Below are 25,893 nucleotides of genomic sequence, written 5' to 3'. Positions count from 1 at the left end.
AGGGGAGGGGCAGGATAACACAATGCTTTGTGGACAGTTCTACACCTGGCTTCAACTTTCAGAGCTACTACTGAGCATTTGTGGGACAGTAAGCAATTAATTAAACTCTCTGAGCCTCAGGTTGTCCATCTGTAAAATGGGGACTGTCCCTCCTGCCTCTCAGGAATGCTGTGAGCATTAGATAAAAGAATATATGAAAGTGCCAAGCCCAGAGTGTCATGTGAAAATGTTCAATAAATGGTAGTTGTTACTAGCAGGGAGAAGCCAAAAGGAGGGGGGAACACATTATGATGTGAGAAAGGAAATCACATCTGGGACTGTCCAACTTAGCACAAGGCATTTGATCAACTTAAGAGGTGAATCCCAGGAAAGTGGAAAGCTTCTCTGACTCTGGTGGACCGAGGATCTCTGCCTGCAGCCCACCTTTGTTTTGTACTCACAAGTGTCTGAGAGGGCTCCACAGGAGGGCCTTCCTTCTTGGCACCCCTTGGTCTTCAAGCTATGGACTAAGAGCCTGACATTCAACCCCCTGCAGGTGTTCAACTCAGTGCTGGGAGCTGATGTGAAGGAAAAGGAAATGACCAGTCAGAGATGGGGCTGATCACAAGGAGCAAACTGGGGACCATGGGGACCAGGTTTTATCTAGCGAGGGTAGCTGTTAACATGGCCGAGCTTGCTAAGAGCCTTCTGAGAACCCTGGCTTATCACTATCTGTGGCAGTTAATACTGATTAAATGTCTTGGAGAGGCTGGAAGATATATCTGCATAACCCAAGGTACTTTCCATCCCCAGTAAAAGCTGAATCCTCGTGGCAGATCCAGGAGGTGAAGGCAAAGAGCTGCCTCAGTCGTTCCTTTGAAAACTGACAGGCTACTTCTAAGGATTTCCTAAAGCCTTCTGGACACCTGAAGCCTCTGGAGAGCAAGATGTTGCAACGCATGCACGCACGCGCACACACACACACACTCATGCACATGCACTCATGCCCTCTGAGGAAGCCCTTAGCCTACCACTTACAGCCAGAGCCCAGAACTGGAGATCATAACGGCCTTTCCCTGTATAATGGCGACCACAGTCTCAGGGGAGAAGCAGCATTGCCTGCATTGCTAACCTTTTACCAGCTTCCTTTCATGCCAAGGAGAAACCAGGAACAAGAAGACAGTAATACGATCCCCAATTAGCATAAAATAAAAACAACCCAGTCATGTTTTCCATGGGCTATTCCAACCTCAAACTAAACGCATGAAGCCAGGAGAAAGAGATAAAAATATACACACGGAACTATAAATATATATACTATCTGTGTATGTACAGCCAAGCACCCTAACCCAAATGAGTATCTGTCTCTAGGAAAACCAAGCAGTCAGATATAAAAACCCGAGAATTTTCCTTTTCCAAAGTGCAGTGTGAATACAGACTGGAAGAGGCAGTCTCCTGATGACTCAGTAGGGAAGGGGTTAAGTCCTCAGCCATCCTGTTCTAAATTGATTTATGATGATGTGCAGTGTTTCAAAACTCTTCCCCCACCCCCAAGGAACAGCCCCTCTTCCCCACCCCACCCCCATTCTGGGCTCACCGCTCACCGTGCTGAAATGGGAAGGAGGTGGTGTTTTGCTGATCTGTTAAATTCTTAGTGAAGTTTCGTTGATTTCCAGTGGCTGCTGTTGTTTGAGTTTGGTTTGGATCAAAACTGAGGTTGTCCTGGCATTTCTGGGACTGAATCCAGGCAAGAGGAAGAAGAAAAAGGAGAAGGAAAAGAGGAGAGAAAAAGGTGGGGAGAAATAAAGGGAGGAGAGAAGCGCAGGAAAAGAAAAAAAAAGTCCTTTTTTAACATCACATTCCTGTGTTTTCCCTCAGCCTGGAAAACAGATTAATCCCAGTGCTTTTGCTTGGAAACAAAGGGACTAAGCCAGACTGTGGGGGAAAGCGTGATAAGAAGGATCCTGGAACTGGAAAGAAAGAGCGAGATACAGAAACAGCTGGGGCTCCACTTTAAGGGGCGTCCAGTGCTGTCGGCCGGGGGGATTGGCACACACAGACACACCAGCCTGAGTAGAAGCTGCAGACAAATGGAGATGCAAAGACTTAAAAGGACAGCTCCTTTCACCTCATCCTACTTGTCAAGAAGGTAAAAAGGCACAGCTAGAAAGAAAAGAAGGCTCAGCCCACGGGTCCGGACAGGCGGTGGTCTGTGTGTGGCTTTGGGAGCCGGAGCTGCAGCACACCCCTTTGTATCGCCCAGCCTGGAAAAGGAGAAAGAGAGTTGGGAGGAAAAGTACTTCATCTAGGAACTGTCCTGGGAGCACACTTCAGATTGATTTTTAAACCCTCTGCATTCCATCTCCATGAGCCACAATGTAAGTGTGTAACCTTGCCTGTCTTTGCTGTGTTTGTTTCTTTGTTGCTTATGTAAAGAAACGAAATCAGAATGTTGTCATAATTAATTGCTCAGTGTGCATTTTCTCTGGAGCATCAGTCAGTTGAAACAGTGCAAGCACGCTGAATGGGGAACTGAGTTGGGTTTTCTGCTTAAAAACTGAGTTGGGTTTTCCGTCTCTGCTAAGCACTGACAAATTACAGGGACTCAAAAGCAACAGGATATCATCCTATTTTCCATTCCCTGACCTCCCTCCTTCTTCTCTAACCACCCCTTCCCCCTCCCCTTGGCCAAGATAGAGAAAAAGATAATGCCCAGCTCTGTTTGCAATTAAGTGATTTTCTTTCTTTCTTTCTTTCTTCTTCTTTTTCCCCCCGTCCTCCCCTTTCTATCTTTTGACCTTGCTGCCTCCCCAAAGTGGACTGCACAATGACATGGAGAATGGGACCCAGTTTTACCATGCTGTTGGCATTGTGGCTGGTGTGCGGATCAGAACCCCCATCTCAGGCCATGAATAGAGGGAGCCACGGGGGGCGGAAAGTGCCTCTGGTTTCCCCCGTCAACAGAAGGCCAGCTCGGCTTCTGAGGCACACGGGGAGGTCTCAGGGAATTCAGAGAACCACTCTGGAAGAACCAAACCTTCAGCCTCTCCCAAGAAGGAGGAGCATACCGGTGTTGAGAGTAGGTCAGTCAACGGCTCCGCCAGCCTCGCGGGGCATCCATGGGGCCCGGGTAAGAACTGAGCAGAGGCCAGCAGCTCGGAGCTCTCCCCGCGACATGGTCCGAGACGAGGGGTCCTCAGCTCGATCAAGGATGCTGCGCTTCCCGTCTGGGTCCAGCTCGCCCAACATCCTTGCCAGCTTTGCGGGTAAGAACAGGGTGTGGGTCATCTCGGCCCCTCATGCCTCCGAAGGCTACTACCGCCTCATGATGAGCTTGCTGAAGGACGATGTGTACTGTGAGCTGGCGGAAAGGCACATCCAGCAGATCGTGCTGTTCCACCAAGCCGGCGAGGAAGGAGGCAAGGTGCGGAGGATCACCAGTGAGGGCCGGGTCCTGGAGCAGCCCCTGGACCCCAGCCTCATCCCCAAGCTGATGAGCTTCTTGAAGCTGGAGAAGGGCAAGTTTGGCATGGTGCTGCTGAAGAAGACGCTGCAGGTGGAGGAGCGCTACCCTTATCCCGTCAGGCTGGAGGCCATGTACGAGATCATCGACCAGGGCCCCATCCGCCGGATAGAGAAGATCCGGCAGAAGGGTTTTGTGCAAAAATGTAAGGCCTCGGGGGTAGAGGGCCAGGTGGTGGAGGAGGGGAACAATGGTGGAGGAGCAGGAAAGCCAGGCCTGAGCAGCGAGAAGAGGAAAGAAGAGCAGAGGAGAGCGCACGTGCCACCCACCAGAGATAGTCGGGTGAAGGTGATGAGAAAACCGGCCGCCACGATGGGGGCCCCTCCCCCACAGCCTCCAACCGCACGGGCCACCACCATGCCTCCTACTCCCGTCACAACAGTGACTCGGGCCACCTCTCGGGTGGTGACTGGAGCTGCAAGACCTACCACCACCACACCCTTTCCAACCACTCAGAGGCCCTGGACCCCCCGGGTGCATCCTTCCTCAGACTCCCACAGGCCCCCCGCAACGGCCGAGGTGACCACTGGCAGGGGGCCCGCGTCCTCCGAGAATCTCTACCCTCCACCCAGGAAGGAGCAGCCCAGGGAGAGGCCGCCGACCACCAGGAGGCCCAGCAAGGCCACCAGCTTGGAGAGCTTCACGGCTGCCCCTCCCACCACCATCTCGGAGCCCAGCACCCGGGCTGGCGCGGGCCGTTTCCGGGACAACCGCACCGACAGGCGCGAGACGGGCCCCCGGGACCCAAATGTGGTGCCAGGGCCGCACAAGCCAGGGAAAGGGAAATCTCCCAAAAAGAAAGCCCAGGACAAAATTCTCAGCAATGAGTATGAGGATAAGTATGACCTCGGCCGGCCAACCGCCTCTCAGCTGGAGGAGGAGTTGCAAGTGGGACACATTCCCCCGAAAAAGGCCAAGGAGTCGAAAAAGCACGAAAAGCTGGAGAAAGCCGAGAAGGAGAAGAAAAAAAAGGTGAAGAGTGAGAAAGCAGACAAGTTACTTAAGAGTGAAAAGCAAGTGAAGAAGGACAAGGCTGAGAAAAAGAGCCGTCAGGAGAAAGAGAAGAACAAGAAGAAAAAAGTGGGGAAACACGAGCAGGACGGGCACCTGAAACCCACCAAACACTTCACACAGAGTCCGAGGAAGTCGGTGAGCGACCTGCTGGGGCCCTTTGAGGGCAAACGAAGGCTGCTTGTAAGTAATCTTCCTCTTGGTGTTTTCCTGTGGGCTAAGGCAGTGTTAGGGTTTGGTGTGTGATTTTTCTAAAATCATATTGCTGGATGGCAGACTGTGGCTGAAGCTGCACTCTGTCAAGATCCCGAGGTTTGTCAGGGAAGGGCAGCCAGGCCAGCTCATTCTGGTTTAGATGGTCTGTGAACATCTATCCACACAGATGCGCAGCCCTAAGTTCAGAGTCAGTGGCTGGTGGATCTTAGACATGAGCCCAGGGAGGCACCTGTGCTGAGCTTCCTCCAAACCCGTCAGACCCATCCCCATCCTTACTGCTCTCTTCCATGGGGCAGTTCTAGATACAGCTCCCTTTTGCCAAGTTCAAAGAATAAAAGGAGAATGAAGGAGTTCCTAAAATGGAATGCATTGACTGTGGTCACAGTTTAGGAAAAGGGTTTCTCTCTGGATGAACTTAAGAACTAGAAGCATGTGTCTGGGGGACATGGCAGGTTTCCTCCCTTCCCCCCTAACTAGGTCTCTGCCAACAATTGGACAATTGGAAGACTCAAAGGGGAAGTAGAGCAGCCTGGGTGGGGAGTGGATGTGACCGGGAGTGGGGAAGGGTCCTTGTTGATCTGCCCTCATGAATACCTTTAAAACCAGCTAGCTAAAATCGTCTCCCCTAAAGGGTGCCTCCCCTACCAATGCCCAACTACCAGTAGGAAGAGAAAAGAATGGAGTGTGGGGAACTGGGTTAATTGCTCCAGTCTCCAATGCCCTAGAGTTACATCTGAATTTAGAGTCAAGATGTCATGACAGTTTCTCCTGAGCCTCTAGAAAATGAGCTTGTGTGTGCGTGCATGCTAGTATGTATGTGTGCATGTGTGTGTGTATGTGTGTTTAAAAGGGGACACAAAGTCCTTACTTCTACTTTGCCTGTGGTTCTGAGTGCCCCAAGTTACAGGTCCATCTCAGTAACTCTTTTGGCCATTCCTTGCCACCATCCAAAGGATGATACTAGAATCTAGTCAAAGTCCAAGAGGGCTTCGGACAAGAATAAGCACAATCCTAAATGTAAGGGCAGTTCTCATGAGTGATGAAGATTCGCTCTTCTCTTAATGTCTCCTTGTCCCTCTTTTAGTGCCCGTCTAAGATTTTACCCCTAGCTTCTTAATGCCATCATTTTACTCCAGGCTGTCTAGGACAAAAAGCGCACGATGCAGTTACTTCAGAGAAAAAAAAAATCAATAAATTAATGTTGGATAATGTGAGCCAGGAATGATTCTGTCAGATACCTGAGTGGGAGGGGGCTGTTTCATGCCACTGAGGACAGCACCTATCCTGCTGAAGGCACACGGTGACTCCACACCCTGCATGCCCACCATTAAAAGAGACAGACACTCACCTCTGAAGGCATCTTTCAGAGGGTCTTTTAGTTTTTCCAACTAAATTTAGATTAATTATCTGAGCAAAGTGACTCTGGTGTCCATTTATCTTCAGTGGTTTCAAAAAGTTAAATGTGCATGTGAAATATTATTCAGGGCAGAGTGCCTTGTGATGTTTATCATGGGTGGGGCTTATCCCCAGACTCTCTGTTTCTTGTTTTTAACCAGAGCCTTAAAGTAAATGTGTAAACTTAGGCTAGCAGAAGATAGGTTGACTATTAGAGTAGTTTAACAGCTGTTTGGTTATTCCCAGAGTATGTAAGTTTAAATGGGAATGTTCCAATCAGGACCAAAAAGGATCACTGATTTTAGAGTAGAACTCCACCTGCGACAGACCCTGTGGGGGCAAACTGCTCTCTCTGGGGGTATGGGAGAGCATCAGTGGTATGCTCTGCTGCTCTCTTCCTGAGTACCTGGGACTCTGTCCAGCTTGCTAAAGCACATCACCCAACCCTGGCCATTTGGCCAACAGAGCAGGCATAGTGTTCCTCATGGTCAGGTTTTAACCGGGGGGAAAATAATCATGGGTAAAATGTCAGGATTGTAATTGTGCACCCATCTGGCAAATACTTCCACTGCCTCTAGTTTGTGAGTCCAAAGAAAGGGGTTTTCATACTATATCCCTGATATTAGTCATGCCTTTCATTTCTTTCTCTTTCTCCCCACTCCCTTAGTCAGGGATTTGAAAGCCCAGCTGGGTCTTTTCTGCTTTTAACAGTATCCCTGATCATAAATTTCTAGCAAATGAAACTCAAACGACAGCTTCTGCTGATGTCATGTGAGGCAAAACAGAAACCAGCTGGGATTGCTCAGGGCAGGGTTGCTCTTTGGGGTTGGAGAGAGAACCAGGATTGTTATTAGAAAGGAAGTACCAACAGGAGGCATTTCAGTCTTGCAATTCCGTGTGTGCCCAGCTGATGATCATGTAAAAAAAAAAATGTTCTCTGAAGAGCTAAGGACATCTAATATACGAATGGACTTAAAAAGATACGATGAAATAAACATAATGTAAAATCAAAAGATGGAGAGAAAAGAGTCTTTTCTGCCAGTCAGAGAGGAGACCAGTGTTTCTGGGTAAAAGACTTTGCTGGTGCCATTTATCTTTTTCCCATTCATTTTTTTCCACCAAACATGGCAGATGTTGCTTAGGAAGTTTCAGTGATTCAATTAATGTGTATTAAGGCTTAGCAGCCTCCAAACTGTTAAAGTACAGCTGACATCTTATCCCTCCAACTGGCCTCAACCTAACCAATGTGCTCAAACTGAAATGAAGTTTGCATTCCAAGAAATTGTGCAAGCCTCTTAGCTCATCTTTTCTGATTTTCAGTAACCTGGTGCTCAACTCAATTAATCATAAAACTGAAGTGTTTTGCATGTATTTATATCATTCTTAGATGTGAAAATATCACCTAACTGTACTTACCTACTTACTTAGAAACACTGGCAGTGATGGTATAGGTTATGGTTGGGTGAACAGCATCCTAGTGGTTTTCAAAGGAGCAGCAGGTAGAGCCAGGTGTCCTATTCTTAGGCCAGAGGTCAAGCCTCCAAACTCCCTGCTTCTTAGCCAGTCAGTTGAAAGAGGTACATCCTGCAGGATGCTTTGCTGAGACTGTGTGGTTTAATTTTTACAACAATCCCATGAGGAAGGACTTCATTTACAGAGGAGGAAACAGAAGTTTAGAGAAGCTGAGAAGTTTCCCAAGATGTACAGTTAATATGTGACAAAGCCAGAAACCGAACTCAGATCTGCTTGATTTTTAAAGCACAGGCTTAAGCCATAGTCCCAATCTGCCTGTCCATGGGTGTGAGCTTCCTGTGGGCGTACGCCACAAAGTGGAGGGGAAACTGAGAAATTACCCTGTTAATCAATACAGACACCTTAAAACTCATTTTCAACCTCAGATAAATGATAAGCTATACCAACTGCCCACATTTTGTGCTGAGCAGCACCAATGCAGCGTTTCTACCTTTAATACGCAGCTAGTTCTCTGCACCAGCTTTCCCAGCAGTGAGTGGAGAGCAGCAGATTGAATCGCAGTGGACCTAGTCCCTCGGACTGGTTGGTGTCTGTTTGGGCTGGACAACTGTGAGAATATAGATAAGCTGTTATCACTGAAACCTTGGACTATGTGGAGAATGGCTGAAAAGCCATCACATGGTGCCCTGAGATCTACCTACTTGTCAACGAACAAGAAGCCTCAGAATGCTGAATTACACAGATTCAAGTTCAAGTATAAGTATTCTTTGGAGTAATTCAAACTCTCCAGTAATTCAAGTGCGTTAATACTTTTAACCTTACCTCAGAGATTTGGATATTGGGACAACAATCTACTTATTTGGTTTAATTTTACAGTATTATTTCTTTTTAATTTTGGGGGAGGGTGGCAGGGAAGTAATTGGGGTTATTTATTTATTTGTTTAAATGGAGGTACTGGGCATGGAACCCCGGACCTCTTGCATGCTAAGCACGCACTCTACCACTGAGCTATACCCTCCCCCTTATTTGGTTTAATTTTAGAAAAGGATATAAAGCTCCAGTTTACTAAGGCAGACTACCAGCTGGAGTGCAATTTTTCTGAATCCTGTAAAAATCTAGTGTTTTGAGCCCAACACAATATTTAGGATGAGCTGAGACTTAAAATATCTTCTCCCTGGCATCTTCCCGTTCCTGTTTGTGCCCTTTACTTATGCAAACTGGCTTCATTATACTCCGAGGCTCCTTGTGCCAACACACCACAGGAGTGTTGGAACAGGAACATAAAAAAGAACAACACAATTATAAATCCATGATACATGCACTGATTTGTCGCCACCAAACTGGAAAGAGACCAAGTGCCAGACAATAATGTTTACTGGAAGTTCTAGAATGCTCTTTTCAGGAAGAAGGGACTGGAAATGGTTACCGTTTTAAACACTGTTTGAGACACTGGCACACTAGAAAGTGAGTGGCGCGTAGATGTCAATACACAGGGAAAGGATCCCCGAGATATGTTCAGCTGATCAGCCTCCTCTGCTTTCCCTGATGCAAACTCGAGGAGCAGAGTAAATGTAAGGGAGAGTGTCTTTACCAACAGTGTGTGGGCTGCACCCAGGGGACCCCTCCTCTGTCTTTGTAACCTGAGGACCATAATAGGCCAGCGCTGTGCCCCTGCTTTCTGCACAGCAGTGATGGGGCTGGGGCTTCAGTGCCTTGAGGAATCTAGACTCTAGTGAGGAGACATGACATAACATAAAACAAAATGGTACAGCAAGGAAACGCGTAAATTCCAGGTGAGCCGTGCAGACAAGAATGAAAATTAAAAGGAGAAAGGGATCACTGTGGGCTAGAACAGGCTTCAGGGGGGATGCTGCGTTTGAAGAATGACTCAGATTCTGATAAGGTAGAGGCGAGGGGAGGGCCTTCTGGGTTAAAAGGGTGATGTGAGTCAAGGCAGAGGAAGGAATGTGAGTAAATTAATTATTCAGAGGCAACATATATCCATGGTGCTCTGGTACACACAGCCTGTACACACACACACACACACACACACACACACACAAATATTTTTTGCTTGATTCTACTTTATGAGCTGGTAGGGAAGCTGTTCCATTGTAAAGATGAAAAAGCTAAGGTTCAGAAGGGCAAGTGGCCTTGTTGAGGCTACAAAGTAGCCAGGGAGTGAGCTAGGGCTAAAATGCAGGCCCTCCAATTTTGACTGCAGTCACGCTTTCTCTATGCCCCTCTGCCCAGATCCGTCTCATTTCATAATTCAGACCCTCTGGTTACAGGGAGGGTGAAGAGGTCACACAAGGGAGGAGGAGGAGGAAAGGTTAGCAGGAGAGTCTGAGGTCAGGTTGTGGAGGGCCGGAAACTAGGAAATGAGTCATGCTAAATGAATGTCACCTCCCAGGTGGGTCAAGGCTTCCAGGGGCAAAGGGCCTGCGGTGAAAGTAAACATCAGAGCTCTTTATTTATTTAAGTGCCATTCCCACTGCTATCCACAGCCTAAGGCTACTGGGTTCAGGTACATGGGAGAAGCTGTTCGGCTAGGGAGGATGAGGTTCAGTATGATTATATATTCTCTGAAATTCCCAGTTATACACAAGGGGGAGAAAAAGACCATAGGGGGCTTTGAGGACTCTTAAAATCTTGTCATGTCATGATCTGTCCATGAGGTCCATGAAAGATGGCGTCTATATATGGATTTGAAGTTCCAGAGGCAGGGAATTATCAGTCATCTAGTATATATTCTAAATATGGGCTTACTCTTCATTTAGAACAGGGATTCCAAAATCATTTCCAGTAAATCTTACCTTTGTTTTTGACTATTTTGTGTTCTTGCTTAAGCATCCATTTTATTTATTTCAAAATAGTGTATCTGTGGGTGGTGGGTGTAGCCAGCCCAGTGGTAGAGTGCTTGCTTGGCATGCACAAGGTCCTGGGTTCAATCCCCAGTGCCTCTGTTAAAGGAAAAAAAGATTGTTTTTAAAATATAGTGAAGCAAAGAAAAGCCAGAAAGAAAAACCTAAAACATACCAACTGAAAATAAAACTCTCAGAAATGGGCTACCATCAAAACCTCAAGAAATATTTTCAAATGTCACATAGCTAATTAAAAGCTAACAAGGCAAAAATACCATCACCATATCTTTTTATAGCCACCTCAAATAGGAATTGGCATCTTTTTTAAGGCTAAGTATGAATCAATGAATAAATTGGAAATTTTATTGTTTTTCCTCTTGGAAAATTATATTTCTAAAACAAGCATTTCCTATGCATCCTGTCCACCTGAAAAGGCACATAAATGCAAAATCAAAAGTAGATGAAATCATGTTTACTTAAAATAAATAACAATCTGAGAAAAAAAAAACTTCATCCCAGAAAAACCTTTGTTAATGTTCCACTTAAAAGCTTATTGAATCATTTTCATTTCCATGAAGGATCATATTTTGTCAAGCACAGAGAATTCTTAAAAGGGAAGGCCTGCAGGCAGCAATAAACACATCTCTGACAGAGAAAAATAAACAGCAGGATGAGCTGAGACCAGATTTATTACCACTATGATGAAGTATTTGATAAAGAGGTTAACAACATGGTGACTTCCCCTCTGAAAAATGCCAAGCTAATAGCCACAAACTTCAGAAATATTTTATAAGGTTAGATGGGTCAGTAGAAAAGTGGCTGATAAATTTGAACGTAGTTGAATGCAAGAAAGCATAGAGAGACTGGCCTCTGAGCTCAGTGATGAGCCTGCAAAGGGTAGCTGGACAGTGTTTACTGCAGACATCAGCCTAGTGAGCTGTTTGGGGTCAAAGAGATCAACAAAGACATGGCCATTTCAGAATAAAATTTTATGTCCTTCCACCTCCAAGCTGAACAGCACCACACCCACACACTCGTGCAGTGTGGTACGCAGCTTTGGTTTCTGCTCAGGCAGAATCTGGTAAAATTGGAGAAGGCTAAGAAAAGGCAACAAAAATAATCTCAAGAGTAGAAAGGCTTTTCTATCAGGCGAGATTAAAACTGACTATACTTCAATTTTAAAAAATGGAGACATTCTTAGGGAGAGGACTCGAGGGGAGCCCTAAAAAGTGAGAGTATCCTCATTTTATCCAAAATAATGAAATACATGTTTTCCCAGATAGTTGGTGACCAAAGAATCTCTTTCAATTGCTTTGTCTTCTTTTTCCCCAGAAGTCAGGGTTCAAAGTGGGCATGAAAGAAATGAGAGGGTGGGTGAGAAATACCAGATTTGAATTGAAGAGAAGGCTGGACTAAAAGAGTAAAATCTGTCCTGTTGGAGGACTCCAACTTCAAAGATGTCCACCATGAGCTCTGTACAGGCCCAGTGTGACAATGAATATATTCTGTGTGACAAAACTAAGCTGAAAGGCCATCCTAAAAATTCTCTGCAAGGCTGCCTAATAAAATTCTCAGCCGTTGAATGTTTCATAGTGCCCAAGTCCTGGCTATGAAACTCAACTCTGTGAGACATGAAATAATAGTAGCAACCACTGAATTCACAAATGTCTGAGCAGCCAATTAAGATAATGAAGACAAAATAAAGGAAGGGAGAGAGCATTTATTGAACATTTATTACTTGCCAAGTATTCATGTAAAGCTCACAACAGCCTTGCAAATAAAGTGTTCCTGTGTACAGTTCACAAATGAGAACACCAAGACACATAGAGCCTGGTAAGGAAGGTAAATAATAGTGGAAGGGAGTAGAAAACTCGAAGCTGCCTGGAACCATTAAAAAAAAAAAAAAAAAAAAAAAAAGCCTTTCCAAATGATCTTGTTTGGCCCTAATTATTGCTAACTATCCAACCAAACAGTCTAGTTTCTTTATAGTGTAGGTGTCAGCCACTACCAGCCCTCCCCCCATTGGATTTTGCCTCAGTGTGAAATACTCGCTGTGAGTTAACATCTGCTTGCTTTCGCCCACCTGCAGCTGATCACCGCTCCTAAGGCTGAGAACAACATGTACGTTCAGCAGCGGGATGAATATCTGGAAAACTTCTGCAAGATGGCCACCAGGAAGGTCTCCGTGATCACCATCTTCGGCCCCGTCAGCAATAGTACCATGAAAATCGACCACTTCCAGCTAGGTTCTCTAAAACATTTAAATTATATTATTGTTTTTCTCATCGCTAAGGTGGGGCACACCTTATGGGTGGGGTCGGTGGGGAATCAAGAGGAAAATCCAGATATGGGGAGGAGGGTGCTTTTCCTGTGGTAACAAATGTCAGTCCGCCTAACTACTTATATAATCATTCCAGATGGGTCTGGTTTAAGTTTCTGGCACTTTAAAATGAAAAACATGCAAGCACTCTGTAGTTTGAAAGTCAGTAAGGTGGAGGAAAACGGGAGAGGTAATACGGGGTGGGAGGGGCAGTTTGGAGAACCGGAGAGGTATTCCAGCAATTTCTTCTGAACCCCGAGTCTCCTTGCCTGGGATCAGCACCGTCTGATCCTTCCGCAGCCTTCACGCTGCAGGCAACTCCCTCGCAGACAGGAACCTTGCAGACCCCTGGGAGTCCTTGACTCTGGCAAGGCTGGGGAGAGAATTAACCAGGGCTGAGAGAAGCTGTGAAGCTAAATGAAAAGTCACTGGAAATGTGGACTGAACTGCACCCACGTCCTTTGGAGAGCAGAAGAATTTGGCTGAGTGTAGAGTTTTCACAATTTTTCATATTAATGATGCATGTGAGGCACACAGCTCAGCGCTGGGCGGCTGGGGTCTGACTCACTGCAGTTCCCATGGGAACATTGCAGGACTTACTGTGAGCAGTTAGGCCTCATAGTCAGCAGCCCCAGATCTGACCCACCCAGTTTCTTTTATAACTATTACATCTCTAGAGTTTAATTTTCTTTAAAAATTTTTTTTTCTTACATGGATTCTCTGCTTTTTAAAATTGCTGTTTCAACTATAATGAAAATCCTTCTTATTGTACTGTTTGCATATTCTGCATATTTTTCATAAAATATATTTCATCTGAAAACATCTGCAAGAATATAAAACATACTTTCCCCATTAGTTAACATTTAAATTCAATACATATAGCATTTTTTCACAGATTTTTAGATATATATCACAGATTTTTCTGTTATGTGATCTTGGTATAATTGAATATGTCAGTCATAATTATGTAATGTCAATTTGATTTTAATATAGTCTAGTTTCTAAATCACATTTTTCATTGTGGTAAAAACACTTAGCATGAGATCTACCCTCTTAACTAATTTTCAGGTTCACGATACAGTATTGTTTACTGTAGGTACAATGTTGGACAGCAGGCCTGTCAAATTTATTTGGGTGTGAAGTTTCAGTTATGCATTCTCTGTTGTTACTAGCTCACCTTACCCTGAGATAGCTCCAGAGGTAAATAAATAGCATCCTTTCCAATGTAAGTCATTGTGGATCAGTGATTGGTTTGTGGACATTTATCCCTATGCTGTGTGTATGTTTGGAAGGGATTAAAAAAAGAGAGAGAGAGCATTATTACCAGCAACAATAGTAATCATACAAATGGAAGACAGACACAAAAGATATTCTGGAGTCAAAGAAATGGGTTCAGATTCACAGGCCCAAGGTGTTTGTTGTGTGATCTTGGGCAAGTTACTTCCTAAGTGTCAGCTTAGAATGTATTTATGTCTATTTCACAGGCGATGATGAGGATTTAATAAGATAATGTATGTAAATACTTGTCACGTAATAAATGCTATTATTGTGGTCATCATCACCATGATTTGATCTGGCAGCCACCTGGAGATCAATGAGCTGTCACAGGGACTAGAACACCTGTAACTGAAAAATACTTGTAATCTCTTTCTGCTGATTACCCCATGTTAACAGTGAACCCTCACAACTGCTCTTGAAGGTCAGGCTGCTTTACTATTCTTGGTGACAAAACTGAAGCCCAAGAGACTAATACCACAAAGCCACAGAGTCAGTGGTTAACTGGGATTCAACCCTTGGCTTCCTGGATTTTCAAATAATAGCAAGAGCCAGTGAGCTTGGTTGTGATCCAGATGTCCAGAGAGGAAGCAGATGCTCAGTCCAGTGCAGAAACCGGTGCCGGCCGGTGGTGAAAGCCTTCCTCCTCCAGGTGTTACCCACCAACTCACACCAAGCATTCTCATGCCTGACTTCAGAGAAGTGTGGAAAAATCATTGTATCTTCTACCTCAACCTCTATATGGTCCTGTTACAGGCATCTGGTACTGCCTTGGCAAAATTTTAACTTTAATCCTGCTGTGTTTTTTAGACATCTGGATTGAATCTGAGCTGTAGAGGACTGGGGTTTTCTTTTCTGCCTTATTGGAATCGGGTATTGTGATTTGGGTGTTTGCCACTCACTGAGTGGCAGCTTGGACATGATTTGGGGAGCCTTTTATTTTGCTCCTCATCTAATTCCTGGAAGGCCTTTCTCTCCTTGTGTCATGTCCCAGGTTACCCTTATGGGAAAGGCCGTGGCACTTCCAGCCAAGTCTGGGAGTTGGCCATGAGAAAATAGGAATTGGCATGAGACGTGGTCTCAGTGAACCAATCTCCAGCCTTGACCGATTTTCAGCTGGAAATCTATCAGATGGCCTTAACTTTTCTTAAAAATAAATCAAGCACTCTCTACTCTTCCAGACTTTTACTGGGCCTTAAAAGCAGAGGCCCACATCCAGCTACAGTGTGGGCTGTACTCACCAGCGTGTCCGTCTTGCTAAATGTATTTGAACTATAGATGATGGATGTACAAACACTGGGAAACTTACTTTAAGATTTTAGTCATTAGCCTAAGGGAAGTTATTCATGCTTGAGCAAATTCTAGTGCAGAATAAGCCCATCTGGTTTTACCAGCCCAGAGTATATTACACATGCGGCTTTAGAATGACCTAACATTTAAAGCCATTCTTAGTTGTTAGAGATATTTAAAATATTATCTGTACACCAGAAACTGACACATTGTAAACTGACTGTACTTCAATAAATATATTTATATTACTGTAAGATAGGACTATTGGTGTCTATGTTAAGAGGATGGATTATAGACAGTGTCAGATTACAGGAAGTTGCTGGCTAAAGACACTTTATTGCAGAGTGAAAAGAGAAGTGGGAGGGAAACACAGCAGGCATATGAATATACATGTTTACATTTATATGTTTAGCAAAATTAAGAGATGAAAAGTATTTTAACACTGGTATTGATCACCAAATTTTAAGGGCTAGAACACAGGATATTTTTATGGGGCAAAGGCAGTTCTTTGATAGCTTCTTTTGAAGGAAGAAGAATTGGAGGGGAATCGAAAAAAAGGGAGGTGGAAAAGTTGATGGAAGTGGAATGTGGCAACAGGAAAAGTGTTGCTTCCTTCTTCATATAAGTAGGGAATTTATAGGTGAATCTCTAAAATAACCTATGAGTGAGAAAATGATAGAATACATTTTAGCCTAAAATACTCTGTCTTTGATCCTGTTGAAGAGAATTGTTCTTTATGGACAACTTCACAACTGTCAGGATCCATAACAATGCAAAAAATGCTGCTTTCCCTCAGGAGCACCTGAAAAATTGACCCTTTGCCCCAATTCCTCCTTTCTTCAGTGGTGACAAGGCCTGGCAGCTGCCTTCTCTAGACCCTGCCACCCTGAGCTGGGAGACAAGGTTGGGTGAGTGATCAGATTTCCAGACACTGCCCGCAGTGTCTCTCTCTGTTTATTCAGTCTTTGATTGTCAGTCACTCTGTGCCCTAGAGGCTAAAGAGGCCATCCCCTAGCCTGTCCAGTCATCCCATTCCACTGCCTCCAACATCAAGTGTATCAGTGTCAAGATTAACCCCTGACAATCAAGGGGCGAAAAGCACCTGATCAGTCAAATGTACAAAACAAGTGCTTGAAGAATGTGGTGGGGAGATGAGCTCTTCCAATCACAGGCATTACAGAAGGTATCGTATGTGTCAGAGAATTTTGAAAAAGGGGTGGATTTAAAGGAGGGGACTTGAAACTGAATAGACTTTTTTTTTTTATAGTGATGACTTTACTTTTCATTTTTATTTAATTAAAAAAATAGTTTTTGGTTTCTAAAGTCTAAGTTCCATGAAAGGCATACACAGACAAGTCTTACACCCATTCCTGACCTTTATGTTATTAGTCTCTGCCCCCATAGGAGTATTTATAATTCCTTGTTTATCCACTGAATGCTTCTGCAAACACAAATAAATGTAAATACCTGTGGTCTCCTTTTTAAATACAAACTATAGTATGTTACATATACTGTTTTGCATTTTGCTTTTTCATTTAAATATATTTCCTGGAGATCTTTTCTTATGAGTGTATAGAGATCTTTCTCATTCTTTATTAAACCATTGTGAGATTCGACCATAATTTATTTAACCACTTCCCTTGTTGGTGGACACTTGGATTGCTTTCAGTATATTGTTATTATAAACAATGTCACAACTGACCTTGTATATATGTCACTCTGTGCATGTGGGTACATCTTTACAATAGATTTTGAGAAGGAGGATTGTTGGGCTAAATGGAAAACATATCTAGTTTTGGTAGATATCATCAGATTTCTGTCCATGCAAGTTGGAATATATTGTAATTGCAACAGAAATGTGTAAGAATATCTATCTCCCCAAACCTCTTCAGTAGAGTGTGTGATCAAACCTGTGAATGTTTTTAGCCAATGTGGTGTTAAAAATGGTATCTCAGTGTGGTGCAGTGTTGAGTTGCATTTCTTTTTTTTTTATGATTGAACATCTTTTCCTATGTTTCAGGAACGCTTATGCTTTGTTTTTAGTGTTTTAATCTCAATTTATGGGTATTCTTAATAAATTAGAATGAAAATTCAGATTCCCAGGTCCCCTCCCTACTCCAAGGTACTGACCTAGTTTGAGGTTGGGGTCCAGGAATCTGTTTTTAAAATATTGCTCAAGTGATTCTGATTTGCAGCTCGATTTGGTCTAGAGCAGAAGATTGGGTATAGGATAGAAAAGAAGAGAGGGCTAGAAATGCAGATTGGCACCAAATTTTAGAGGATTTCAAATACTAGGGCAAAGAATTCAAACTTTATATGGTAAAACACATGAAGTCACTGAAGATTTCTAAATAATATTTTTCAAATAAATTTTAAATAACTTTTAAGTTTTAGTAGAGTCAGTCTGTAGGACAGAGAAGCAACTGGCAGGGCACATTCTTCATAGATAAGACAAATAGCTCCTTCTAAGGCTGGAAGAGAGCAGCAGCATTGTGATCGGGAATGGCCAGGCCGGTCCCACCCAGCCCTGTGATCCAGTCACTCCTCCCACAACGGGGCGCTAGGCAGGTGAATGACCCATTCACAGGGTAAAATAGGAGCAAGTGGATCAAAGACAAAATCACTTAAATTTACCTGTTTATAATCAAAAGGAAGTCGCTGGAGGTGGCTAATATTATCCGAACTAAAATAACGTACTAAGGACCGCTCAGCAATCTTGGGAGTATTCTTGAGATAAAAGAAGTCCGGCCTCCGCTGGAGTCTTCGCCTCCAGATTTATCCAAAGCACAACCATGAGATTTTTGGCTGGTACTGACTTCTTGGATAGGATAGTTGTATTTTTAATACCTTATAAATATGTTCTATTTATGTTTTACATTACTCCAGGACAGAGCTTATTAAGGTATGGTGGTGCAGCACGGTGAATGACACTGGAGAGACCAGAATGCCAAAGGAAAATAGCATGTGAACCGTCCCCCCACCTTCCCCTGCCATATCTTAGTAGAACGAAGTTTGGCTTAACTCATAGTCCTGGGTCCTCTCTGCCTTTGAGTGTGATGTGTTTTGTGAAAGTAGAGAGAGCACTGGATGAGAGTGAGGTCACAGTATCTGAGTCCAACCCTCACTCTTTTATTAACTAGCAACGTGAACTTGAGTGAGTTGCTCCCTTCGTGGCGCCGCGATAAGTTGGTTCTCTGGGAAACAGACTCTGAGACCCTGAGATTTGCATGCGAGAGGTTAGTGAAGCGTATTCTGGGGAATAATGCCTATGAGGGGTGATGGACACAGGACGGCAGAGGGAGAATTTGAATTGTAATGCCACTGACTCTTCAGAGTTGCTCTCTTTGAGGCAAGGGGGATCCCTTTTATACCTACACCTTCCCTCACCGCAGCAACCACTGAATCTGGGCTGTGTCCTTGTGAGGGTGAGTTAGGGGAGAGGCAGCTCTTTTCTAAGAATAATTTTCAGAGAGGAATTCAGCTGCTGACATTCATAGCAGCCTTAGTTGTGAAAGTGGGATCTGGGCAACACACCAGAGTGCCCACTGCAGTCTTAGTTTCATCCTCAATTATGTGACTGGGTTGGGACAGATGGTGTCTGTGTCAGTTATCTATTGCCACTAGAAGGCTATGTAATAAAGACCCACACACCTCAGTGGCATATGACATTAAACATTCACTTAGTCACAAGTCTGAAAAGTTCAGCCGATCCGGGCTTGGCTTGGCTAGGCTTGGCTTGGCTAGGCTTGCTCGCGTGTTTGCAGTCAGCTGTCTGTGGGCTAGGTACTTCTGCTGATCTTGGCTGGGCCTGCACATATGTTAGGGGTCAACTGGCTGTTGGTTAACCTGGGGTAGCCCCGGCTGGGAGGACACCAGAGTCACTTGGCTTGACTTATCCTTCAGAAGGCTGGTATGGACGTAGTCTCACGGCCATGGCAGAGGCAAGAGTAATCGTACATGTACCGGCCCATTTCTGGCTTCTGTTTGTGTCACTTTTTCAAACATTGGCGAACCCTGGCCAAGGAAAGCAGTATAGATGGGCTCAGAATCAAAAGGCAGGACAGTTCAACCCATCTGCCATAACAGGGAGGTGCAGTTACTGGGCAGAGTGTAAACACAGGCAAGGGTGGAGAATCGGGACCATTTCTGAAATCTACTACAATCTCCAATTTCCTCTTATCTCAGCCGTTCAATGGTTTTTGTGTCTTTACCTGTTAGGTAGATGTTAATGTCTAATTCCGACTGTAATTAGGAACTTGAACTCTGTCCACGTTACTTATCTCTAAATCCAGCACCCAGCACAGAATCAGCTTAGGACAATATTCAGCAAATATTTTGTTGAATGAACAAAAGCAAAAATGAATGTATGTTAAGAATTGAAAATAGCAATTCTAAGTTTGAGATAAAATCTGATTTGTAAAGTCAGAATCAGAATATTAGTTGTTAAGGATATTTACAAATCAGTTTTTTAATGATTTCCTGTATTATTATTAACTACAAAGTAAAATATACTCCTTGTTAAGATTTAAATAATGTAGACTTACATGGAGTAAACAGTGAAAGTTTCCACCTCACCTCTTCCCACTCCCCAGAGGCAGCCATTGTTATCAGCTGTATGTCCTGGACTTTTTTCTATGCATTTTCCCGTATGGACGTATTTTCTTTTGCTTTATTTTCTTTTAACCAAGACTAGAGTCATAAAATGCATTTTATTCTGCAAATTGCTGTTTTTATTCAATGAGATATACTGAACAAAACCAACAGCATGAATCTAGTAATTCTTTTAAATTAATTTATATTTCATTAATGACAGCAAAAAATGTACATTTAAAATAGTTTATGTGTATATGGCATATCAATATTTATTTTGCAGATAATACTTGGTCGTCACATATATGCTCTTCATGCCTTTGGCCACGTCCATGAAGAACTGTTATGATTCGGGAGAAGAAAACAGATTCTTCCCCCTCATTCTGATCTGTTTGAGAGAATCAAGCTCCTTGTTCATATTCTTTCAACAATCCTAATCAAATTATCCAGAGTAATAGTTAAGTTGTAACTGCCCCCTTTTTATCAATAAAAAAGTCATATTCTGTGGTACTCAAGCTGTGTAACCTCTGTATCTGCAGGTTGTGGATGTTTCTACTGCAGTGCTATTCGCTGAGCAGCAATGTTGATGATGACTGGTGGATTTCCTTCTGTAATAGATCTATTATCACATATTTTCTAATTTTAACTTTTGCACATTTTTGAAACATACAGGGGATTACTTTGCAGTCAAAAATTGTAGTAGGGTTGAAGGAAACACTGTGACCTGTATTGGAGGGAAGAAGTAAATAAAGCTGTCCTATCATTTCCAAAAAAGCTTTCCAGATATGGTAGTTACCATGTTCATGCTTTGCATTAACCCAGTGATATCTTCAGGGACCATTCAGAATTATAATACTTTATTTTCAGGCCTTGATATTTGAAAGAATACATAACATTAAAAACTTCCATAAATTCAGTAACTCTTTGCTTGAAATTGTATTCACTTACAACATTTGTATTTTGAGTAGCTTGACTTTTTTTTGGTGCCACATTGACCAGATTTGAACATGGACCTTTTTATTTCTCTCTATAGCAACGGCATACATACTTCACTGAGTCCCAAAGTGATTCTATAAGAAAAAGGAGGAACAGGCACAGATTTTAGACTTAACCAAATAAATAATTCATGCTAAAATAAATTTTAAAATGAAATAAAACTTAACCAAAGTATCTGGGTCTGGTTCCCTGGTGGGTTAGGGTGGTGGCTCATTCCCAGGATGAGCTGGCTGTTTTCTTCCAGGGATGACTCAGCAGCCTAACTCCCACGTTGCTCCTTCTGATTCACAAGACCAGGGTGGGCAGAACTAGGGTTGATTGTCTTTGGAAGAGTGACTTTCAAAATGAGTTCATTTATTCATTTGTTTCTATACTTATTGATTCATTTGTAAACTTTTGTTCAAACAAAATGTTAGTCAATATGTGCAACTAACGAAAACTGTTCTAATTAACTGGGATGAAAGCTCAGAGCCTCCACTCCTTCATTTCCCACTGATTTCTATTTTTTCACACCCATATTTATTCACATTTCATTTGCCTTAAGATAATGAAAAACCTATGCGTGTGGTGGATGATGAGGACTTGGTAGACCAGCATCTCATCAGCGAGCTGAGGAAGGAGTATGGAATGACCTATAATGACTTCTTCATGGTGCTCACGGATGTGGACCTGAGAGTCAAGGTATGGGTTCCTGTTTCGGATGATGCGGTCTCACTCCTTAGAAGAGCAACTCATCTTTTTGTCAATGACTCTATTAGACATATGAGTAAGCACAAATTATTTTCCAAATAGTCTACACTGTTCTGTAGCATTTGTGTGTAGACATGTGGTCTATGGAAAATATTGGGTTGGATTACTCCCTACGGTCCAGCAACTTGGCTGAAACTAAATTCTTCTGTAACATCAATGTCATGCATTCATCAGACACTTATTGAATAGCTGTGATGTACCAGGCCCTGGGAATAAAAGGTGAAGAGTGTTTGGCTTCTGTTTTCAGGAAAGCCAGATAGGCCTCCTTTGGAAGGGTCTTGAAGATAATCTCCAGATCCAACATGGACAATATAGCAGGGTTTTACACCTACTTTCTTCCTATGATAGGGACAAAGATTCTGAACCATGAAAAACTGTGCCATGTAGTTGTAACAATAATAACTAACTTTATTGAGTGCTTTCCTTAGACCAGGCACTCACCTCAAATATTTACAATCCTTATCTCAAACCTCTAAGATAAATAACAATTATTATCTTTGTTTCACAGAGGACAAACAGAGACTCAGAGTAGTTAAGCAACTTTCCCAGTTAATGCTGGACTTCATACCCATGCAGCTTGGCTCCAAAGCCCACTGTTTTAACCATTGTAATACACCACGAATACTACATACCAAGCATGATAGTATGCTGTGCTTACATGAAAATCCATAGGAAAAAGGCTGCCTGGCCTGTTGGACTAGCTGATTCAACCTGCAGTATTTTTCTGAACCTGAAGAGATTTCCCTTCACCAACTGATTCCACGGTTGTGTTGTGGCACCTTTAATGTGAGAGGTTGGACTAGATGATCCCTAAGGTCTCTGCCAGCTTTCACATTTGATGACTTAACTAAATTCCCATTGAGGGCATAGCTCTAAGCCATGTCCAGGCTTCTCTCTCTAGATTATGCTGATTATGCTCAGCCAGCCCCCAAATCCATCTCAGGTTACTGTTGTTAAGTCCAGACAGCTTTGATCCAGGAAACTGGATTTCATTATCCTTAAGTCTGATCCCAGATTTTTACTGAGAATACATAAGCAAATAGGATCTAATTTTAAGTGATGCTTATTCAATAAAATAGTCTCTGGGAATCACAGAGTGTTTACGTAGATTCCTGATCACCACAGAACAAGCCCCTGTTGTTCAGGTCGGATACTCTAATGTGTTATTTCATTAGTCTCTTGTGCTAGGTACACTGCTGCTCACTTTCTCTCCGGTTGTGTAGTGATCAGGAACCGGCTTAGTCTCAGAGGTAGGAAAGTGAGCCGAGGACATGTGTGGTGAGGAAGGCATAAACCTTTTCCAATAAAAAGAGTGAAGTTAAGAAGAAATCCTCATGGAAGGGAAAGGCAGTTGTTTAATGGATTCAGAACTCAAAACATCAGCGGAGGTACTGTTGCAGGAGAGAGTTTGTAAATCAGTGAGCCCTCTAGGCTCTGGCTTCCCTGGAGCTCACCTGAATTCCCCCAAGCTCCCTATCCTCTGGGCCGAGGGAAGAAACACCTTTATATATTATACTTTCTATTTATTCCTCAACAGCAATATTATGAGGTGCCTATAGCAATGAAGTCTGTGTTCGATTTGATCGATACTTTCCAGTCCCGAATCAAAGACATGGAAAAGCAGAAGAAGGAAGGCATTGTTTGCAAAGAAGACAAGAAGCAGTCACTGGAGAACTTCCTGTCCAGGTACATCACTTTGGAGACCTCCAGGAGGCAGGCAGGAGTGTGTTTTGAGTGAGCTAATGAGAACCCCCAGAAACTCAGAGCAGACAAATGTGTGCCGAGTCAGCTTCCCTGATGAGAGGTCTGTCTGCTTCCGGGCACTCTGGCCACTTGGCTTAGTCTGGTCCTGTTGGAAGTGGCTCTAGTTGCATGGCTGGCTGGGGTCAGCTCCAGGCTGGATTGTTGATTTGGTAGCTTTGGATAGGTCTTCTCTCCCTTTTCTGTTCCTTTTTTGGCACAGACACAGAATTCTGACCTCTTGTGAGGGTTAATTTTTTCAGCCAGTCAATTTGGAAGGCTTTATATACAGTATTTTTTTTTCATATATTTATTAGGTCCCTTCTAGTTCCAAACAGAATTTGGAACACTGTGCTTGATTTTCTGCTTCCTTCCAACTGCAGAGACCAACAAAAGCTCCACTAAGTCCTGAAGAGGAGAAATTCTCTTGACTCAGGTCCCTGATTCCTTGGGGAGTGTGGTTTGTTGAAAACCACTGTAGGGAAACTTTGGTACATACACACAAGAAAAAGAAAAAAAAAATCACCCTACTTCTTCCCTTCTCCGTCCTATCCCCCATGTTGGATGAAAATTCTACAAATCTTTGGGACCTTAGGAAGTACAAAGCTGCAGAAATTTCACCCCCAATGTCAAGAATTCCATGATTTTAGTAAACAGATAATCTGAATTCCTCTAGATTCGGGAGGCTTGGGTCTCTTAGGAGATAACATCATAATGTGTAAAGAGCATAGTGATATCGGAAAAATGAGCATGGGGCGAGAGGAGGGCCATGTCCTAGGTCCCAAGTGAGTCCATGGGATGTGCCTCGCCAAGTATGGGTCTTTGGCTTTGCGCAGGAAAGAATTTAAGAGCCAGCTACAACAGAGTAAAGATAGATTTATTTAGAGAGATACATACTACATAGAGTGTAGGCTGTTTCAGAAGGCAAGAGAAAGGCCACGCGGTGTTGGGGTTGGATGCTCAGGTTAAAGTAAAAGTAGGCACACACTCCATAGACAGAGTGCAGGCCATCTCCAAAGACAAGGGAGCGAGAGAGGCTGCCAGGCACAATGTTGCCAGTTTTTATAGTAGCTTCACATGCCAATAAGTGGGAGGACCATTCCAACTACCCTGGGGAAGGGACTGGGATTCCCAGGAACTGGGCCACCGCCCACTCTTTGACCTTTTATGGTCAACCTCGAAGCTGTCATGGCGCCTGTGGGAGTGTCATTTACCACGTTGATGTATTACAATGAGCATATAATGAAACTCAAGATATACTAGAAGTCAAGTCTCCCATCTGGAGCCTCAAGCCCTACTGGGAGTTGAATCTTCCATCATTTTTTGGTGTTAATTGCTGTCATTCTTTGAATGGCTGTGCCCTGTCCCCTTTCTTCCTGTTTCATTAGGACTTACCATTCACCCAAGTTTTCAGTTTGCAATTTCCTAGGTATGTTCCCTCTGTGCTTCTCAACTAACTTGCTTTAAAAATCTCTCACCCCTGAGAATAGGGGTAGAGAGTAGCCTTACCTCCATCCCAAGGCTGCTGTAATCATCTTTTGTGAGTTCACCTCTGTGCCAACCACTTCATCTTCCCTCCTGAGTTTAATCTTCACAACAATCCCGTGATCTAAATACTGCAGCTCCTGTTGTGTTGCAGACAAGATAGGTGAGGCTAATGGAGATTAAATAACTTTCTGTCGTCACTGAGCTGGTGTCAGTTCTGGAACTTAGTGGTCCTGGGATAATCTGGGTCCCAAAGTCTACATTCTTATCTAACACTCTTTTTGAAAATATAACGTGAATTATTTTTAGTGGGAACCCAGAGGCCCAGAGTTTGAAGTGAAGAGAGATACCCCCAAATCACAGGATTTCAGAGCGGAAAGGAACTGAAGTTCTTCCTTCATCCAAATTTTCAGTGCAGTGCAGGATCTGGAGTGGAGATGAAAGGTACATGCCTCCTTGAAGACTGAAGGCCATGCTCTTGACTGAGAAAGGGCTCTAGGGTGCTTCTGGGCAGATTGCACCTTCTCCAGTCCTGGGGCACGAAAAACCGACTTCTAATGCAAGGCCGTCCCTCTGACAACAGTGATGTAGACTATCGATGATAAGAGCCTGTTGCCCTTGGGGTTCCTTCTTCCCCTCCTTTCCCTCCCCACCCCTTTCCTCCTCTTCACTTCTTTTACTTTTCTCTCCTTTTTTTTCCAAGCAGAAAAGATTCTTTAGATGTTTACTTTTGATTTTAATAATTAGTGTTAAATACATCCAAGTTATAAATTCAAGACCTTAGTTTTCTCTTAAACCTTTAAGTTAGGCTTTAAAATTTTATTATTCTATATGTAACCTAGAAAATTTTAGCTCTCACTTTTAAGGGGCTTTGAATAATGTTTGATCTCACTTACAGACTCAGTAATTAAATATCATTATGCCAAATAGCCATTTTTCATTTAATACGTTTCTTTCGGTTGCTTGAAATAAACAAGCAAAACTTT

At 43.4% G+C, this 25,893-nt stretch overlaps 1 protein-coding gene across 1 annotated transcript in view; it reads left to right on the top strand.

Moving 5' to 3' along the window:
* The first annotated feature begins 1,604 nt into the window (after window positions 1–1,604).
* Window positions 1,605–25,893, top strand: part of CCDC80 (coiled-coil domain containing 80) — a 32,237-nt gene continuing 7,948 nt past the window's right edge. The window contains exons 1-6 of the mRNA XM_032479162.1: window positions 1,605–1,771; window positions 1,858–2,357; window positions 2,796–4,696; window positions 12,551–12,707; window positions 21,477–21,613; window positions 23,220–23,368. Of these exons, the coding sequence (XP_032335053.1) occupies window positions 2,807–4,696; window positions 12,551–12,707; window positions 21,477–21,613; window positions 23,220–23,368 (2,333 nt within the window). The 5' untranslated portion in view covers window positions 1,605–1,771; window positions 1,858–2,357; window positions 2,796–2,806. The remainder of the gene's footprint in view (window positions 1,772–1,857; window positions 2,358–2,795; window positions 4,697–12,550; window positions 12,708–21,476; window positions 21,614–23,219; window positions 23,369–25,893) is intronic.

This window comes from Camelus ferus, chromosome 1 (genome assembly GCF_009834535.1).
Source record: "Camelus ferus isolate YT-003-E chromosome 1, BCGSAC_Cfer_1.0, whole genome shotgun sequence".
Taxonomy (NCBI): domain Eukaryota; kingdom Metazoa; phylum Chordata; class Mammalia; order Artiodactyla; family Camelidae; genus Camelus; species Camelus ferus.
Note: the sequence above shows the minus strand (reverse complement) of the source record. Positions and strands in the feature narration are given on the sequence as shown.